This window comes from Pseudochaenichthys georgianus, chromosome 17 (assembly GCF_902827115.2).
Source record: "Pseudochaenichthys georgianus chromosome 17, fPseGeo1.2, whole genome shotgun sequence".
NCBI lineage: Eukaryota > Metazoa > Chordata > Actinopteri > Perciformes > Channichthyidae > Pseudochaenichthys > Pseudochaenichthys georgianus.
This window is the reverse complement of record NC_047519.1, coordinates 34858583-34873084: the sequence shown is the minus strand read 5'-3', so window position 1 is coordinate 34873084 and position 14502 is coordinate 34858583. Positions and strand designations below refer to the sequence as shown.

The 14502-nt window shown below is 40.9% G+C and overlaps 1 protein-coding gene across 6 annotated transcripts in view; it reads left to right on the top strand.

Annotated features, from left to right (window-relative positions):
- Positions 1 to 14141, top strand: part of LOC117462984 (zinc finger protein GLIS1-like) — a 51588-nt gene extending 37447 nt beyond the window's left edge. For all 6 annotated transcript variants that reach the window (XM_034105378.2, XM_034105383.2, XM_034105381.2 and 3 more), the window contains 5 exons: positions 3375 to 3483; positions 4954 to 5101; positions 10695 to 10828; positions 11498 to 11596; positions 12648 to 14141. In XM_034105378.2, the coding sequence (XP_033961269.1) occupies positions 3375 to 3483; positions 4954 to 5101; positions 10695 to 10828; positions 11498 to 11596; positions 12648 to 12769 (612 nt within the window). In that variant the 3' untranslated portion in view covers positions 12770 to 14141. The remainder of the gene's footprint in view (positions 1 to 3374; positions 3484 to 4953; positions 5102 to 10694; positions 10829 to 11497; positions 11597 to 12647) is intronic.
- The last annotated feature ends 361 nt before the right edge of the window (positions 14142 to 14502 follow it).

The window sequence follows — 14502 nt, the reverse complement described above, 5'->3', positions numbered from 1 at the left end:
AAACTCAACTAGACGTGTTTGGAGGAGAAAGAATGCTGAGTTGCATCCAAAGAACACCTACTGTGAAACATGGGGGTGGAAACATCATGCTTTGGGGCTGTTTTCTGCAAAGGGACCAGGACGACTGATCCGTGTAAAGGAAAGAATGAATGGGGCCATGTATCGTGAGATTTTGAGTGACAACCTCCTTCCATCAGCAAGGGCATTGAAGATGAAACGTGGCTGGGTCTTTCAGCATGACAATGATCCCAAACACACCGCCCGGGCAACGAAGGAGTGGCTTCGTAAGAAGCATTTCAAGGTCCTGGAGTGGCCTAGCCAGTCTCCAGATCTCAACCCCATAGAAAATCTTTGGAGGGAGTTGAAAGTCCGGGTTGCCCAGCGACAGCCCCAAAACATCACTGCTCTAGAGGAGATCTGCATGGAGGAACGGGCCAAAATACCAGCAACAGTGAAAACCTTGTGAAGACTTACAGAAAACGTTTGACCTCTGTCATTGCCAACAAAGGGTATATAACAAAGTATTGATATGAACTTTTGTTATTGACCAAATACTTATTTTCCAAATAAATTCTTTAAAAATCAGACAATGTGATTTTCAGGATTTTTTTTTTCTCATTTTGTCTCTCATAGTTGAGGTGTACCTAGGATGAAAATTACAGGCCTCTCTCATCTATTTATGTGGGGGAACTTGCACAATTGGTGGCTGACTAAATACTTGTTTGCCTCACTGTATAACTATATTATATTAATTATTACATGTCATTTGTTTGACGCTTTTATCCAAAGCGACTGACCTTACCTTATTCAGTAAGGTGGACAATCCCCACAGGAGCAATTTGGGGTGAAGTGTCTCGGCCAGGGACACAACAACATGCTGACTGAAGTGGGACTCGAACTTGCTACCCCCTGATTCGAAGTCCAGCACACTATACACAGCAGCCGCCTCGCCTTATATAAATACGAAACATTTCTTGTTTGTTTTTCACGAAAAACTATGATCACAAAGAACATGTTTCCTTTCTGGCATGCAGTTAACAATGTTCCCTTTTAACAAAACTAAGGCAACGTTATTCCAGTTTATTTAAGGGCCATTTTAAGCATATTTTGATGATAATCAAGATATTAAATATTGTAAATCCCAATTATTGTGAATAGGATCATTGTGTCATGAAATGTTCACATCGTCTCGTGCTTTCAGAAAGAACATAGCAGCAACAAAATTATACAAAAATGCAGTTATTTTAGAATAAAGTGTATTAATAAGAAGGACTTATTTAACATTGAGTTCTCCGAAAGCATCTTTAGGGTCAGTAACGTTAGTGAAGCAGCCTGGCTCTGCTCTTAATAACTCTAGTTTCTGTGAGAAGGAGATGTAGAGCCACAAGAGGAGAGAGCAAGCATGTTTATGATTCAGTAGGATGAAACGCAACCAAACAAAGTATTACACACACTTCGCTGGAAGTCAGCATAGGGAGCCTATTGTTCACCCTTATCTGGGCCTTGTTTGTTTTCCATGGCCTGTGAGTGACACAGGGCTTTGTGTGTATTCCCGTGCCTTGTTTGTCTTAAACAGAAACACGTGTGCTTGTAAGTTGTGACATGGCCTACATGCCCTGCGCTGCAGTAAATGTGCGCTGCGGGGCTACAGAGAACTTTGAAATATTAAACATGTACTTCAGAAACGCCTCACGGTTATACATTTCTTCAGGCGGATGCGTCACAGGTTATGAAGTTTGTATCTTCATAAACAGTGGTTTTGGGCGCACATTTTTCGCTGATTATTCATCACTCTTTTGTGGTTCCTTGGTGTCCTTCACAAGCTTCTCTGCTAGTCCTGGAGCTGACCATAAACTGTTCTGGAAAGTCCTGGGGGGATCCTCTGTTAACGCGGGATAATAAAGTAAATTGTCTTGTCTTAACTTTGTTACAACATCTTGGAATAAGTTGCATAACGATATTTCTGGAGAAGTCGGATTGAGAGGCCAAACGAGAACCAGGCATCTGCTCCAAGTGACATTTCTTTGAAAAATGAACAGTAAAAAAGGGCCCGTGGACAAAGCGCTGTGTTTTCAATTGATCTACTGTTTGTAATCAAAATTAATCATTTCAATGTTTGGCTTCATGGGAGCCGTGTTGCCCAACAGCAAAACACAATTGGAAGAAAGCTGCAGCTTAAACATAATTACTCTCATCCGTACATGCGGCACATGTTCCCCAACATGAAGACATAACATGTTCCACCATTTACTTCTCAGTGGTTTAATGGAACTCCAACCACCAAAAGTCCATGTACTTGAGAACTAACTGAAGTACTTGTACTGGATTTTAAACTTTTTTCTTCACCTTATTAAACTCTTATTGTACTTTTAACTTCACCATTATTTCACAGGTATAGTTACTAGTTGCAAACAAAGAGCTTATTAAATATTGTTGTTATAAATTACACTACCAAACAGTATAAATACAATAAGTACAGCTGAAACAATAAGTCGCTTAACGCGGTAAATGTTACGGCATTTCTCACTCTTTTCTGAATTTTTTAAACCCAAAGAATCAATCGATAAATCTCGAAATTACTAATTAGTTGCAGACAGTGTGATAAAGAATAGTTCAAAATTAGCTCCACTTCAACAAATACAACAGTTAAATCCTAATTTATATTGATGTGTGAATAATAATAATAATAATAATAATAATGCAATGATATAATCATAATAATAATAGAATGAAGGTCACATGAGAAATCCTTCTGCATCATGTACAATTGTAAAGCGCTTCCACATCACTGTACCCTGTATACCAAGGCAGGTTTACCATCACTCTCTGTACGGAGGCTCAGTCACTGGTACACTTTCATTTATAAAGCTATGTTGGGCAAACTCCCGTATTATATCTGTTCTCTGGTAAAGCAGAAAGTTGCGGGCAGCTATTGTCTGAGATCGCAGGATGTGGTCTTGTTAGATGTGCCAAGAGTGAGGACTGTCTTAGGTAAGACGGCTTTTATGTGCGCAGCTCCACTTGCTTGGAACAGCCTACAGTCCAAATTGAAATTGAGCAATTTTATTTCTCTGAATGTTTTTAAGGCACGAGATGCTTTCTGACACTATGGGTGTTTGTAAGTGTTGGTGAATATATAATTATGATGTGCTCTATTGTTTGTTTTTATGTTGTTTTTATGTTTCATGTGGAACTAAATTGATGCAGGTCTCCCTTGTAAAAGAGATCCATGATCTCAAGGGACCTATCTGTCTAAATAAAGGTTTGAAAATGAAAATGACTTTTAATATTTTAACTTTTAAGTAAAGGATATGAATCTCCATCTCCACCACTTTTCACATCTACTTGAACATGATCTGTATTCTGTCTGACAGGTTCAGGTGCACACGCTGCTGGAGTCGGACATTTTGAGCGATTGTCTGGCGAGGCAGCATCTTCACCAGGGAAACAACTCGCCTTTACCCGGCGTCGATGACTTCACAGGTACGCACGGGTGACACGATAGCAAGAGCAAATGTACAAATCAGTGTTTAGTCTCTCTGGAAATGAGACAACAAAGAAAAGAGTAATTGCCCATGTACCTGGACCGTTAAGCTGTGTCTCTTTCATTTTCTCCCATGGCCTCATTCACTCCTTTTCCTCTCCCTCCTCTCCACCATTCCTGCGATGATAGCTCATCATGCCCGTGTTTACCTTGTCCAATTACCGGGCACTGACTGCGGGCGAGTTGGCCTCCTCCCCGCCCGTCCCTCAGCTCAAAAACCTTTTCCAGCCAAGCTCTGTTTCTTTCCCTTTCAATGGCTGAACAGGGATCAAGAAGCTGTCAGGTACGCTGAGGCTCAGCTGGCAGAAGAGAGCAGAGTGTCCAGGAGAGCTGTCCATGTCTATTACTTCAGACTACTTGCAGCTTTACCCAGAAGACTTTGAGTGGAGAGCCTCAAACGGCACACTATCCGTTATTTTTATTCATGGCGAAACAAGCTTGTCAGTGTTTCATTCTGAAATTGTCCCAAGAGGACTTTCTGCTTATCAGAAATACCCAAATGTTACTTTCTGAATGTTTTGTATAAACCAGTGTCTGTACTTTACTTTATGTACGCAGGATATATGGCGACATATGCGAACAATCATCAACCGCTATTCAAATCAAACCCAAGTGTTGAAAGGCTTGAAGGTTTTTGTGTTACAGTTGCGACCAAAAAATAATGTTTTCAAAATCAAACACCTCCTGTAGTTTTGAAACGTGACTCTGAAAATCTTTATTCTTATTCTTTGCAGGGAGCCGCCGTTGTCAGGTTTCATTTGAACTGTGAAGAGAATATATAAAAGTCTGTAGAAACTTGTCAAACTGCGCTTGAAACATGACTCGCATCTCCTCGCCCCATGTGTATGCTTAGAGTTGGAAACATTGTATTTTCTTTAAAGTGAAAATACGTTAAAGTTATGTTTCTTACCATCACAGTTAGCTGGTTAGCCGTTTTGTGAAAAGCTTCTTTGTTTGCTTTGTTGCTAAATTATAGTAATCGTTTTTTCAAATAAAAAACAACAGCTCTTTTAGATTTAAGAAGTTGTTGCTTTTCCTATCTTGTGAAGTATTTTCTATTCTCTTAGTAATTTTTGGACAGTTGGTCAGACAATACAAGAAATGAACCTATGCGTTTAGGATCTATCTTACTACTGACATGTTATGGACCAACTAATACATTTCCAGGTAAACAACAGTAAAATGGAGAATGATCATTAGTGTCGCCCCAGCTCTTGATATTTCCCATATTTCATATCATATTAGTATGATGTTCTCCTACTCTTTTTATTGTAACTTGTTTATCTAACTTACTTTATGTGAAAAATACCTTTACCACTGAGCAGCTACCTTTCATAGCTTTTGTTAATACTCAGAAAACTGATGTTCAGTGAAGTTAATCCTTTAATGTATCCATGTCTCTCTTCCAGGTGTGTACTCCAACAGCAGCTCCGTCCACAACAGGGCAAATCCTGAGTTCCTCCCTCCGTCCGCGGACACCTGCTCCAGGTATCGAGGCGTGGAGGGAAACTTTGATGCCAACAGCCCGATATCTTCACTGACGAGCGTGAGAGAAGGGTGAGTGTAAGATCCAGGGCCCAGGAGTTCAACACTTTTAATCCCTATCTGTTCAGATCAGATTTGGATTTTGGGGAGTTCAAAACCAAAAAACAGGATTAGGATCACTTTGATATCTGATCAGATCAGGAAATCCAATCCAAGCTTTAATCTGGATCTAATCTTCAAAACGGGTAGTTCAAACCGACAACACAGGATTAGGATCAGTTTGATCCCAAAACACTGGATTATCCTGATCCCACCAGAGGGGTGGATCTCCAGTGGATTTCCAGAGCAAAATGTACTGTACAATTTATTTTAAAATATGTTTCAATTGAAATAAGATGGCAAAGTTTGTTAACTGAAATAATACACCATTTTTAGCCTTCATGGGGAATACATTTTATTTTTCCATTTTTGCTCACGTTTGTGGTGGCCTATTTTCTTTTCAACCAAATGTTGATGACATAAATGTTTATGCTCATAAAGGTATCACAACAAAGATTGTCAATCACAAATGTAATTTAGATTAAAATATCTTCAACAAAAAAAAAGTCCGTCGTCTGTCATCACCTTTCAAATTTAAAAATATTATTAGACATTATAGATGTCTCTGCAATGTGGCCCCCTGTCTTCCTTGTAGTATTTTTCATGTCCACTAGATGGCGCTCGGTAGGATTAAAGCACTGATATTCAGGATCGAGTAATCTTGAAAAATCGTAATCTGGATCAGGGTGATCCTATCCTGAATTGCTTTGAACTCCAGGGACAAAATCTGGCCGACTTGTCTGATCCTGGATCACAAAAAATGGGATTTCAAAATCTGATCGGATCTGATTGAGATTAAAAGTTTTGAACTCCTAAATGTGTTGCAGCTCGATAGTCAAAAATACTACACGGGCACTTTGGAAAGCAAAGACCTGCCAAAACCAATCAGCTCCAACATGTTATGGGTTCTTCCTTGGCCCCCGGTACACCTTTCTACGAAATGTCAAGCAAATCGGGCCAGTTGTCTGTAATCATGCTGACAAACAAACAAACCAAAAACATAACCTCATATGCAGAGGTAATAAACAGTAAACACATGGGCTTCTTCAGCTGCGGTTATAAACATTTAAATAGTGGCTATTAGATGTTAAGGGCCGTACTCATGGGCAGCGCAGCGGTTTTTAACAGGAGAAAGATTGTGTTTATTTTCCCTGTTTTGAATTTCTGTTTTATTGCTGCAGTGAGTGAAGTCATTAAGAGAAAGGACCTGTCATATCAGGAGATGCAGCTGTTAAACAAAAGTACATTTTATGTTCTCACTGTCGTGCATTTTGTAATATATTGCCTTTATTCCCTTGAAACATGAGTACTTTACTGCTACTGGGCTAATGATGTACCCAGAGGCAAACTTAAATGTTCAGTTCATCCAAATCCCCCACCTCCCCCTGCTGTCTGGCAACGGTTTGATTTATCTGGTGCAGCGACTTCTGCTGCCAACCCGATACAATGCCGAGCGGGATTGTGTTTGAGTTTGGCAGTTTTCATCCGGAGTTATTTTCTAGGACAGATAAAAATAGCAAAAAAAACTGACCACAGTGTTCTGCGCCTCTTTGCTTTTTTGGATGTTCGCCGTTAAACTCTTTATTCATTTGACGATTCCTCTACTCAAGCAATTTTAAAACTGCTCAACTCTTCCAAGTGTCAAACCTCAAGTATATGGACGCCATCAAATCCCCGATGTGACTTTCCCTCGCCTTAGAGCTCAGGCTCAGAAACAGCTCGTGCATTCTTGAATAAACCCAAGACATTATCACCAGAGATGGAGTTATGGCTTTGTGGTCTCCCTGATTGGGTCGTTGCAGGCCGCAGAACTTATGTGTACTGTAAACTGAGACATATTTTGTCCAGTATAAAAGTAGAAGTGAGACTAAAAATCTGCAGCTGAAGGCCTCAGGCAGCCGTTTCTGGTCAAGATGGCCTCAAATTATTGTTCATTGAAGAATCGCCCGTAAACTGACTTTTATTGGCACAAAGCAACAACAAAGGAAGTCTATCTAATAAAAGAGATTTGATAAGGGTCAGAATAACATTTTTCGTGGTTTTATAACTGATATAATGCTCTCGTATTTAGGCTTTGGGTCATGGCAGAGCAATTGAGATGTGTTGTTCTCTCTGAACACACATTCAAACCTATACATATGCCTGGGCTCAAGGTTTATTATGGACCTTGGGAAAAACAGTTTGAAAAAGTTGTATAGCTTGATATCTAAATCTTTGAGTCACAATCTATGGAACTTGTGCTGAACATTTCAGTTGAGTTGAAAAAGGAGGTTTGATGTTGGTACTGAAATGTGCTGAATGTCTGCAGTGCGTTAAAAAGCCTTGAACGTTTGCAAGTGCTGGAGTAATCATCGATTCACTTTTGTTTGGTTTGCGATGTTTTTGCAGTGATTTTTTAAATGAATATAAAATGCATCACGATGATCGAGTCGTAGACAATAATCGTTACGTAAAAGTAAAAGGTAAAATCAGAATTTCCACTTTAATTTTTCATCGGGTCAAATCATTTTATTTCCTGTAAGTTAATAGAAAGGGTTACCAAATCCCATATTTTATATATATGTCTAGTGTTTCCATGTGCAAGTTAAACTGTGCTTTCCATATAGCACAGGTGCAGATCAGTTTTTATCCTTTCCGAACAAAAACAACCCAAACAAGTTGTCGTAGTGTAAGAAATAAAAAGTGGATTTATTGTAGTTTAGTTTAAAGTATGTCTGCCAACCTCGAATAAGCCTTGCACATCCTAATATTTTCGAAAATGATGATGGAAGTACTTAATAAATCTGTCACCTGGATTTCTTTGACTTGAGGAGATGTTTAGGTGTCAAACCGATCCATTTAAAGCTCTTGGAGTTCAACAAACCAAGCTAAGTTTTAATAAACATTTCAGTCCTTTCCATTTGATGTTCAGGTAAGAGTTTAGCGTCTGTTTGTATGTGTTTTGGGACATATACAGTAATGTACTCGCATTAAAGCAGCATCCCTCAGCCTCCATCTGCTCACAGTTTACAGCCGGAGCTTCACAGTCTGTCCATTGAGTCTCTTTATAGACACTGAGGATGTCATGGAGTCCCTCACTGCCCGCCGTGCACGGCCTGCCAAAGCCAATACCAGACAAGCACTTGTTTTTCCCCCAAATGACTTAGCGAGACGTTAAACACGTGAAAGTAAATTATCTGTGCTCCTCTGACCTCATAGCCAGGCGCGTGTTTACTCTGGCCGAGACGAGCCATTTCGACTTCTTTTAATTATTTTATACTGGGGGGATTGAGAGGCTTGTCCATCAGCGAGTGTTTGTGATGTGCAGTGTTTGTGTGTTTTGCGGTCGGGGGAGAGAGCAGGTTTGGCTTTTTCGGAGCAGCGTTTCCATCAAATACTCACTGGGATGGCTCTCACACAGAAACACTATTATACAATTTGAGGGAAAGAGACGTAATGAAGTTTATTTTGCAGAAGCTCCGACTGACATCGGATCCAAAGAGCTGGTTTAGCTGAAATGTTTTGACATGCCCGCACATTTGAGTATTTTCCCCGTATATGCGATAAATGTACTCAAACGTCTCAAAGTACTTGATTGGTAGCCCTTCGATCACATTAAACCTCCATCTGTGTTACATACATTCAACATGAACTTCTGTTATCCAGTCAATCTATGTCACAGCAGCTCTCCTCTGCCAGAACTGAAAGCCGAGCAGAGCACAAGCTGGCACCTTCTCTAGTAAAACCACTCATCCCCGTCTCTGATCTAGTCCAAGTTTGCTGCTATTAAAAAAGCAAATAAACATAAGAGCTTAAATTCTACAAGCAGGATTCTTCTCATTCCAGATTTCAGAGAGCTGCTGGCTTTAGTTAGATGGAGAGAAAAGAAAATGATGAAGGTGTTTTTCGCCGGTAAAATATGATCAGAGAAACGTTTTTGTGCTGACAGACTCTCCCTCCGGCTCTGTTAAGCTCGTGCATCAGAAGGTTTTGGGTACAGCGGCCACAAAACGACAGATCCACGCAGCACGGATCAGACATCTCAGCTATGTTGTTGCAACTTCGCAAGAATGTGAGCCGCAGAACAGCCGCGGTTGTTTATAGTTAAGGTCAGCTCTGATGGTGCGGGGCCGCGAGGGGGAATCCAGAGACGTGTTGGATTCTTGGGGCTCGCAGTCATCGCGGCACGTTCATTTCAACAGTCGCACTATATCAAAGCCCACTTTGTTTACATAATCCTACACAAAGCCTGCTCTTTATGACCTCAGGAAGCCGAGCAGCCATCTGTAAGTTATATCAGTTTGGGTTTCAAAAAGTCCTCCTGATTAATCTTGGCTTTTATAGTCATTCTCCCGGGGGACTGTTAAATTAAACGTAATGGCATTTGACATGGGAAATGGGTAATAAAGGAGCCTGGGGATGATAAATGAAAGATATGTAAAGAAATCTCCAAACATTTCCTTTTTAAAGAAACTGGTAAATAGAAGTCGCTTCGGCCGGCAGCCATTAGTCTCTCTGGCGAGGTCTGGCTTGTTTATGAAGGCCACTAAAAATCCCCAAGCAGAATCCAAGGCCATTTATCTCTCCAGGGACGAATATACTGCAGCCCATCATCCAGGAGAGTTCTCAGGCCGCATGAACTGCTGAGACTTTGAAGAAGCAGGAGGGGGGGGTTAAATACCATTTTGGGGGTTTTCAGCTCCATATCTCCTCGGAGAGATATTCGTCTTTCCTTTCTTCTCGTCCACTTCCACTGACTCGTTGGTTTCCATGTTGAGTCAGTGTTTGTGCACAGTCAGCACATTCCTGCAGCGTAACGATGGATACAGAGCCCACCCACTTTACCCCCCCTGGAAACGCTTTCCTGTATAAACTGCACTGTTTGTTCAGTTTTAAGTATTTACACGTTTGTGTTTGATTACACAGCTGCAGCCACACTGCTGGATAACGGTTATCAGCATCAAAGACGGCAGAACACGACAGAGAGTTGAACTTTATCAAAACCTACTTTTAAAAAACTATACATAGATTGAAATGAAGTCAAACCTGTTGCATAGCTTCAGATTAGCCTTATTCTAAGATAAATGATTTTCTTTGAATGAATGGTCAACATTCAAAGAAAATAAAGTGGGTGAAAAATGAAGTTGTAAAAAAACTGAAATTTGAGGGTTTTTTTTATGATTTAAGAAAACATATTCATGGGTAAAGAAATACAGTATTTGAGTTTAAATGGCTTAATACTTCCAGGATGTGCACACGGCCTCAGGAGGATTCTTTGTTGAGTGATTGCATGACAGCAAATAGCCCATAATTAGTGGTGTAAGACCAATCTAAATCACTGTCATCCAACTTGTATTTCTAAATTAAGATCGGTTAACCTCTGCCCCGTCATGTGACATAAGCTTGTTATGAGTCTTCTTAAGATGTAGAAATGATTTAAGGAAAATGCTGAAACAAATGCACCGTGAATGATTATCGCCACATGTGCAACCGTCCCTCGAAATGTGTTTGCAAGTCCCTGCACTCACATAAATGTTGATATGAAAGAACTGAGTATGATCGTTACCCGTTGTTGTGTTTCCAACAGGAACAGACCGACAGCACTGTTCATGCCGGCTGACGTCAGCCCGGTGAGCTCCTCCTCAGACGGAGGAGACGTCCAGCTGCAGGAGTACCACAAGATCTACAGCCACCAGCAGCAGGTGTTCTCACAGCAGCAAGGTACTGAGGAGGGGAGGAGTCAGCACCAGGGTGTCAGCATCAGGGTGTCAGCATCAGGGTGTCAGCACCAGGGTGTCAGCACCAGGGTGTCAGCATCAGGGTGTCAGCATCAGGGTGTCAGCATCAGGGTGTCAGCACCAGGGTGTCAGCATCAGGGTGACAGCATCAGGGTGTCAGCATCAGGGTGACAGCATCAGGGTGTCAGCATCAGGGTGTCAGCATCAGGGTGTCAGCATCAGGGTGTCAGCATCAGGGTGTCAGCATCAGGGTGTCAGCACCAGGGTGTCAGCATCAGGGTGTCAGCATCAGGGTGTCAGCATCAGGGTGTCAGCATCAGGGTGACAGCATCAGGGTGACAGCATCAGGGTGTCAGCATCAGGGTGTCAGCATCAGGGTGACAGCATCAGGGTGTCAGCATCAGGGTGTCTGAGCGTTTGAGGTGTTGAGGGTTCTTCTTGAAGTGACAGTTATATTGTATATTGATTGTTGTGCTTTTATCTCAATGTGTGCATATGTATAAATGTGTATATATATATATAGGATATACATATTTCTATATATATTTGTATTTGGGATTGTGGGAAACGGTATTTCGATCTCTCTTTCGTCTGTACACACAAACTGAAAGATTGACAAGAAAGTTGACTTTGACTTCTATGTGTCCTGAAGGATGTCTGTACGGAGAAGGAAAGGCGCTTCCACCAGGCAGCGACGGAGGCTTCGAACCCACCGGTTACTACTCAAACCCCCCCACCTCTCACTCTACAGGTAAGACCGCAGAGCAATGGTCCATATCCTCCAATCAGAGTGCTTCTTACGGCCCGTCCACACTGCAGCTTCACAAAAAGCTTGAAGCTGGGCGCGTCTGAAGCTCGACCAACAACCAATCACATGAATCTCCCGCCCCTGACACACAAGCAGCGGTTTGATTGGCTAGAGCTTGTACTGGCATATGATTTGATTGGCTGACGCTTCCACCGAAAGCTTCAGAAGCTTCAAAAGTTGAACATTGCTCAACTTTTGCAGCCTGAAACGCCAGGAAAGCTCCGCTCTGCTTCCCACAATGCAGTTCGGCGGAAAGTGACGTCACCCCATTCAAAGTGAATGGGCAGACGCGTTGGAAACCGTTTTTGAAGCTGTCGAAGCTGTCGTGTGGACGGGCCGTTAAAAGATCTGAAACCCTCTCTTCCCGCCACACCTCTTGCCGTTATCGGCCAGATGTGTGGAGGGGAGAAAACTAGTGGGGTTGAGTGAAATAACTATGTATTCCAGAGAAAATAAAGAAAATAGCCTCAAAATATACCGAAAATGTTTTCACACTAAGCTGAAAAAAAGCTTGTGATATTGTAAAAGAAAATGCAAAAAGGATTGCAATGAATACATTAAAGCAATATAAATATTTTCATCATGTTCCGTTAATATTCACATAAGCATATTGGATGAAAACATAATAATATATTCATTTTATCCAGCGCTTTTACTGGTGCTCAAAGACACTTTACCGCGATGCAAAATAAATAAAGTCAACATGCTTCATTTTTTCTGTTGAGGATATTCCGGAAACTTGACTTCTTACTGTCGTTTTAATGCTTGACTAAAGTATTTCTGTCACTTTAATTTGTGCAACATATGACTGCCTTAAAGTAAAAGTATATAACAATATCGAGCTCCCCTCTATGACGACTGTCCATTGTATTGACTTCCTGCTTCGGATGTCATAGAATGAACAATAAGCAAATGATTGTCCGTCACTGCCTGCCCACTCTGCTTCACGTGAAAGAAAAGCAGCTGTGTACAGATTTACATTTCCGTCCCTCAGGGTTCGACCTGTTGCAGGAGCTGCAGGGGGGGGGCGGGTACTCTGATGACAGCTTCCTGTTCCAGGCAGGAGGCGTCGACCGCTGCCTCAACCAGATCTACTCCATCTACCTGGACTCGTGATGGCCAGAACCAAAAGAACTGAAGCCCAAATCTCGGTGTCTTTGTGAAGACTAAAGGCAGCACACGTAAGGTGCGTGTCAGCAGACAATCAAAGTGTATTCGAGGCTGAAGGAGGCAGAAGATGTGTTTCAATGGCGCAAACTAAATGCTAAATATAACTAAAGTCAGAGTGTCTTTAATAGCGGTGACTTTTTTGTTCAGAGATGACCACAGCGTTTGTGATCTGAATGAGCTATGAGCTTTTATTGGTTAGTTTGATCTGATGGAAACAGGTAGCTGATTCTCTGGCTCCAGTGAGGTTCATTCTGTCTCAACGAAATGTTCAATACTGTCATGTTTCAGCACGCTCTCTTTTAATGTAGTGGTTTACAACCTAAGGCCAATATAAGTTTCTTGAAATGAAGATACCAAAGAACAACACCACACTCTTCTGCTCTACAAGTTACGCTTCAGTCGTGTCCAATTTGTGTCTGCTCCCTTATTCAAATGAAAGCAATCTGAGAAGTTAAGAGTTATATTTTAATGTTAACTGCACACAACTCGGATCATTCGAGGTGTGAAAGGTGTTGCTTCACCTGAAGGAACCACAAAGAAGAAACCGTTTATGTTAAAGCAGATGAGCAGTTTGAGATATGCTTATTTGTTTTCTTGCAGAGAGTTAGAAGAGACGGTTGATAACATGTCAGTACGATAAAACACGTGGCTACCGTGAGACAAGAAGTACTGTAGATTATAACATCGATTCTAAAATAAATTGGTAACCAGTGCAAAGAGGCTAAAGTATGGCGACGGGAGGAGTTTGTTTTTGCTATAATAGAATACTCTTTTGCTGTAATGTCAAAATACTTATTTAAGATTGTAGCATGTGTCCAAAGGGTTGTTGAGAAGCTGCTTCTCTCGTTTCATTTTGCTGCAGAAGAGGATGAGCTGTAGCAGTGCTGCCACCAAGTGTCTGTTTATGAATATTATATAAATACAGTCTGTGTGTTCGACTCCTGGGACTTAAAACTGACACACGAAGCAACAAAAACTGCACTACAATATTCCATCTGTGATTTTCTGCCACGGACTGAGAGGTGCCAACTCGATAAGTGTCAATATAACCTAACAACGATCAACAGCGTAGCATAATCTCCTTTTTATATCTTCACGTGTATCAGTGTTTTATTCAGTGAGAGGGAGGTGTGCATTGTTTACAATAAGTTCTCTGCACTCTGTCTCGTCACAGAGTCAAAAAAACGACCAACCAGAAAAAATGTTTACACTAATTTTGTAGCAAAAGATTTTCACATTATTGTCATTGACCAGTGTATATAGACTTTATAAAAACTGCTCCTGTCTTTTATATCAAATAAATCTGTTTGTATACGTTTGTGTTCGTTAGTATTAGTGCTTTTATAATTATATAATGTTTAAAAACTGTGAAAAATACCTGAGATTACATCTTGAAATGTAAAGGCAGAATATTAAAACATTTTGTATTTACTTTCAAGGAAATTAAGTAAATCCTGACCCTTGAGAAGCTGGAACAGTTCGTGTTTAGGGTGAAATGTAACATCGATACTAGATGATCAAAATAACTATCTTTCAATTATTTTCTAAATAATTCATGTTATATCGGCCTCTGTTGTTGAAAAGTGTGTAAATGTATGTTAACAGATTTTGTTGAGCTTGTTGAGTGCTGGTAGATACTGCCATCTATTGGTCATACATGGTTGAAGGCCTTAAAACAT